The sequence below is a fragment of the Lampetra planeri genome, chromosome 18 (assembly GCF_965212315.1).
Source record: "Lampetra planeri chromosome 18, kcLamPlan1.2.h2, whole genome shotgun sequence".
NCBI lineage: Eukaryota > Metazoa > Chordata > Hyperoartia > Petromyzontiformes > Petromyzontidae > Lampetra > Lampetra planeri.
The window spans coordinates 4,925,845-4,931,844 of NC_136124.1; the positions used below are offsets into that span (position 1 = coordinate 4,925,845).

Consider the following 6,000-nt stretch of genomic DNA (forward strand, 5'->3'; position numbering starts at 1 on the left):
CCCCCCACCAACCCCCCCTCCCCCTTCAATGACGTCACGGACCGGATGTGCCAACCCTGGAAGTAAACACGAAGGGGCCCATGGAGGCTGCGGCCAACACAGAAATAAACATTCGTCTCCTCGCCCGTCCCGACGCCGCCCGTCAACCCCCCGTGCCTGTCCGCGCCTCGAGGTAAACGCGACGCCGTCGTTGAGTGCAGAGAGAGAGACGAGTTGGGAGAGGGGAATTCTTGAGGTTTCATATCGTCGGGACGGCGATGCATGTGGTGTGCGAATGCCATGCGGGGGGGGGGGTGGGGGCATTGCCCGAAACGTCGCCTAATATTTTTTTTGCTGTGGATACCACGGAGGTGGTGGGGGAGTGCCACCGAAATCGTGTAAATACCCCCCCCCCTCAACACAGCGATTCGTTCGTGATCTTTACAGATATCCCTGTGCTTTCTAAAGAGCAACTTTGTTTCTAGACGGATACTTTTTGCAGGTGTCCGTCGTGCAAGCGACGGGCCCGTATCTCACAGGGGAGAGAATTTCTATTTAAAGCTCTCGTGACCGCAGGGATTCATATGCTTGGTTCTTTCGGTAAAGGCACGTAGAAGGGAAATAATAAAACTAAAACAATAAAAGTATCACGACGTTTCGATTGTAACACAAGCAATCGTCATCAGGTGTGAAAACCACAGCAAGAAAAAAAAATCTAATTTTTTTCAAATTTTCATCATCAGGTGTGAAAACCACAGCAATACATTAAAAAAATCTAATATTCTTTCTGTGGTTTTCACACCTGATGATGATTGCTGTGTTGCAATCGAAACGTCGTGATCATTTTATTGTTTTATTTTTATTGCTTTATTATTTCCCTTCTACGTGACTTTACCGAAATAACCAAGAATAGGGGAGAGAGAATGTTCAGCGTGTACCTTGAACTGCTTTCGCCAGCCGTGCTAATCGCAGGTGCGGGAACATTCAAACGCGTCGTTCGTGTATCGAGATCAGTGCGAGACACGTGGAAAACCTTGCGATTCCACTGGGTTTGTCTAATTTCTATCTTATAAATGGATCAACCCCGTTTATTTAGTGTGAGGTTTTAGTTTGTACAGTAATCACGTCCGTGTCATTGAGATTCATAGAGCCAAACAGAAGCACACCAAGCAGATTACGTGTCCTGTATATACTGTACAGGGTGGTCGAGATCTCTTGTGACCCCCCCCCCCCCTGCCAAATTACTTTACTTCTATAGATTTATTTCCTTTGCATTTTTATGTTTAATAAACCTTGCTTTAAGAAAACATAACGTTAGAGAATTCTGTTGGGGGGGGGGGGTCACAAGTAATCTGGACCAGCCCTGTAGCCTCTCACCCACTCGGCAATGGTGCCCGAGTCGCACGCTCCGAGGCATATTTGAATTGTTTCACGATCCAATCTCATGCTCATCCGCTGACCATTCTCACGCACTCGTATCGTCGCCACCTTCCAATGTCAAGAGCTCCGGACACCCCCAGTACCGTAACAAGTGCAGCACAGAGACGCCGCTGCCGAGAAATGTCCTCGCCTCGTTCTCCTCCGTTCTTTCAGTGGGGATCTCTTCCAGCCCCATGGCCCTGGACTCGGCGCTGTCGAGCGAGGCGTGGGCCCACGTGTGTGAGGGTCTCGCCGGCTCCGAGGTTCCCAGCACGACCGACGGCTTCGAGGATTCATTTGGAAGCAGTGACGTTCCCGTTGGAGTTCCTGACGCACGGGGAGGTCCACTCATCCACGCCGCTGGGACACAAGGAAACAGCACCCATACCCCATTCCCTAAAACACACAGGGATGCTCCCATCACGACGATTCCTGAGACATTTGGGGATGTACCGGCAAGGAACCACCCTCAGACACTGGGAGACAACGACACCATTGTCACCGAGACAAAGAGAGACACTGTGACCAGGATCACTCAAGCAGCGGGGGACAAGGTTCCTGAGATGCAATGGGGAACCCAGACCCTGATTCTTGCAACGTCACTTTGCAACGCCACCTCCTCCAGCGTCAACGCACGGCAAGATGGCAGAGCTGCCCCCAACTCTGCGTCAGGGCGACTTGACGATTCTGCAGCTTACTTGGCCTTGCTCGGTAAAATAATGTAATCGTATTCAAAGTTATCCATAAGAGTATTTTTTGGGTTAGATCGCATAAATATAAATGTGTCGTTAAACCCGCCATCACCCGACGCAGCCAATTAGTAAGGTTTGTCACGTTAACAAAATGTGCCAATTCGTTACTTGTTCAGCACACCGGTGTGTTGGAGAGTTAACCCACAACATTTACAATTCGAGTACGACGTTTCGCTAGTAATGACAACTAGCCTCATCAGTAGACAGCCAGAGTTGTGGAGAAATCCTCCTCCTGTTTTGGTCTGAAATTAAACCTGTTATGGATCATTTTGGTTGCGAAAGCCTACGCGTTAAACTTATTCAAAGTTGTTTACTGTGTTTGCCTTGCCATAGGCTTGCATACTTTTTGTGCACGGGAAGCTTTTCAGGCTCGTTAATAGGGCCCGCACCTTCGATTAGTACGGTTGGCTACGTACGGTGCGAAAGAAGTTCAACATACATAACCAACGTATTCAAGACCCCACGAGCCAACACGCAACCCACAACTTAATTTCATGCAGAGTACAGAAGGATAACCATTTCGAAATGTCCCACAACATTTATCCATCACTGCAAGCATCTTAGCTGCACTAATCTGGTACTCAAAGGGAATATATTTTCGACTTGGAAACCCTTTCTGTTTTGAGAACATTTTCACCTGTTGTCTTTACCATTGCTATAAACAGAGAGTGAATGGGTACAGTCCTTGGTTGGTCAAAATTTGGTGTAAGTTAATGTGTAGCCTTCTAACGGCATTTAAAGGTCTTAATCAGCCCTCCATAAAAAAAGGTTCCCCACCCCAGGATTACCCCATGGCGATGAGTATGAATATTTTTGGTTCCTTGAGTTTTGAAAAAATGTCCAGCAAATATATACCAGTGCACTACCACTATGTCACTTACATCACATTCATACGAATATTGACATTTGGTTGCTTAATTATATAACTAAACACCCACTCTCAATAAGATACATTCATCTTGATTTTATTCTATTAACAACAGTTACCCAATAGATAAACTTACCCCTCCCATAGAAGTGTTGATTTATTTTTTGTTACCACAGGCTCAGAGATACAAACAGGATGTGAACACCAACATATACTTGTTTGAGTAGGAAACTGCCATGACTTGTTATTGTTATTATTCTAAATTGCTGTGGGTTTATTTTGGTTTGTTTGATGATAGAGTCACGGCTCAGACGTATCAAAGGGCAGGAGCGGGCCGTGTCGTCACGGGAGATGGTGAGCAGCCTGGCGCAGGCGCGACAAGAGTGCTTGGACCGTCTCCTGCACGACGACTCGTCCACGGAGGCCTTCACTGAAGACAACCTCGGAGACGGGTGAGCGTCAAGACTTATCTGACAATTCGGTGGGCAACTTATGTGTGGCTCGGTGTGTAGGGTAGGCATGTTACACTTCACCCACCTCTTCCTCAGCCATTCGGTGAATTGTTAATATTTAGGGTCATGTTCAGATTGTATTTGTTTTTGGCTACATTAGTGTCAATTCCACATTAGCGTAACGTATGCATTTACTTGCATATATTATGAGTGAGAATTATTTTTAATTGATTACTTGACGCATCAACACATGCCTAATTTATGATACGAATATTTGTAAAGATGTTACGAATGCCGAGGAATTCCTTATAAATCATATAACACACACACACAATACACCATTAAAATGTGAAGATGAAAACTTACAAGATTAAATCCATATTTAGTAAAAGCAATAACGTGTTTATCCATAATTGCTACCTGTGAGTATTGTTCTATTTGGCTGTACACTCGATATAAAATGTGTCGCTGTTGTCCCTTTTTCATTTTTACAACTTGTGAAAAGCTCCCTGATACAGTTCCGGCGATGGCTCGCGCCCGAGCGAGTGGCCGTCACAGCCGAAGAATTGGAGCACCTCATACCGCCCGTGGCCATGGTGGAAAATAATAGCATGGCGTCGACTAACGGTGGGACGACGGATAAAAGCGCAGCGGCGGTGAGCCTGGAACCGGTGAAAACGGAGGAAATAAGTGACCATGCGGTGAACGAGTCGGAGGGCCGTGCGGACGTGGAGCTTCCTGATACGGGCCCTTGACATGGCAGCGGTTGATAGCTGAAGACGCACACACATCCGCAAAGCTCAGGTGGCTTCGCGAAAAAATGAAAGTGACATTGTGTCTAATACTTTAGCTTTTGTTGAAAACTTGCACAGTTTCTCTGACCAAGAGGATATGTGTTTTGTGGCACTCGACATTAAGTGGGATACATTAGGGGTCAAATGGTTCATTGCCCTGGAAATTCAATCAATTGACATGATTCAGGGCTGTAATTCAAGATTATTAATTGTTTACATTATGGTGAATGGTAGCATACGCACAAAACAAAATGCATTGATCGTTAAACGTGCAAATTATTGCATAACATGATTAATTAATGCATCCATCTTTCCAGCCCGAATAGCAATTAAATGGAAAAATGTTGTTTTAATCAAGCAAAACAACTATTAGTATCTGGTTCATTTAGTTAACGTGTGGCTTTAAGGTGGATCTTTTTTTAGTAGCTGTTAATATCCTGGAGCCAGTAAATCACTTGAAGATGGGTGCACAGTTTTTCGTGTTGATTTCCCAACACTGAGTTTTGTACGTATGTAAGATTGCCTTTCACTGGGATTCATATCACTACAAAGCCCAGTATAACACAGAAAGTTTGCATCGATTAAAGTCTACAAGAGAACCTGATTTTTTTCAATAAAAAAACCGTTGAGGATGACTGACAAATCAACACGGGATACTCGTTCAGTTTTCATCTTTCACCAGTTGGTGGCACTGTGATCATTGGCAAGGCTGGTTGAGAACTTGCGAACTACATTTTAGAGTGTACGTGTGTGCAGTATTATGTTTGGCGTCACGTGAAAATCCTAATGATAAAGAAAGATGCAAAAATGTGTGATTTATCTGCTGCTGCTTAATTGCTATGATTTGATGTTCGTGGATGCATTTCGAGACATGTGGAAGCACAGGACCCAGTTGCTGGAATCATTGAACCGGCCACATGCCTAGGCTTGGACACAGCTGCCCAAGGCACGGAGATTGGCTTTGGACCCCTTGGCAAAACGATCTGACCCCAGATTTCCGGGTACTGCCAACATCAAGGAACAGCTAAAAATAAGTGCCCCATGTTTACAGCCAACAGGGACGGATGGGTGGCGTCCGACAGAAATAGCGCTGTTATCACCATCTGTCTACTATTTACGCTGTCAACCCTAAAGCACCTATTATCCTCCCTCCCTTCCTGTGTTCGGCCCTAATTATTTCATAATTTGATGGTGAGTGGTTTTTTTTTATGATGCTTTTTTAAACCAAAACTGGAAAATTATATCCAAAGCGGACGCCCGCAAACGGAAGTCGTGTCGAGAGAGTGGAAATGTGTGAAATATCTATAAGCTATGTCTGTAGTACTTTGTTGCATTTCTTTATCCTATGAACAGTTTATCCAGAAGTGTTCCTGGTGTAAGGCATTAACTACGTATTTAATTAATTGATGTACTTATGTCGACATGTTTGCTGTTGGGAAAAAATAAAAATTGAATATGCAAGTTCTGGTATTTTTTTTGTAAATTCCAATGCAATATATTTTCTCTGCATTGATATGAAGGTTGGCAGGTGTGAATAATATATGTACATGACTGATGTCTGCATGATTATCCATGAAGAGATATGTTGTATGAAGATGAATTTAACAATTTTGGAAAGCACTTCTGGGTGGCATCCACTGATAAAATGCAGATACTGTATTACGATACATTTTGGATCACAATGCGGATATAAATACAGTTATTTTTCCGTAGATAGGTGAAAGGTGAAATAACAA

At 44.3% G+C, this 6,000-nt stretch overlaps 1 protein-coding gene across 1 annotated transcript; it reads left to right on the plus strand.

The window, feature by feature from the left end:
- Nucleotides 1–48: 48 nt before the first annotated feature.
- On the plus strand, nucleotides 49–5,725 carry CCDC32 (coiled-coil domain containing 32). The gene is made up of 4 exons (XM_078602342.1): nucleotides 49–172; nucleotides 1,573–2,109; nucleotides 3,317–3,470; nucleotides 3,976–5,725. The coding sequence occupies exons 2-4, from the start codon at nucleotides 1,593–1,595 to the stop codon at nucleotides 4,223–4,225; spliced, it is 921 nt and encodes a 306-aa protein (XP_078458468.1). The 5' UTR covers nucleotides 49–172; nucleotides 1,573–1,592; the 3' UTR covers nucleotides 4,226–5,725.
- The last annotated feature ends 275 nt before the right edge of the window (nucleotides 5,726–6,000 follow it).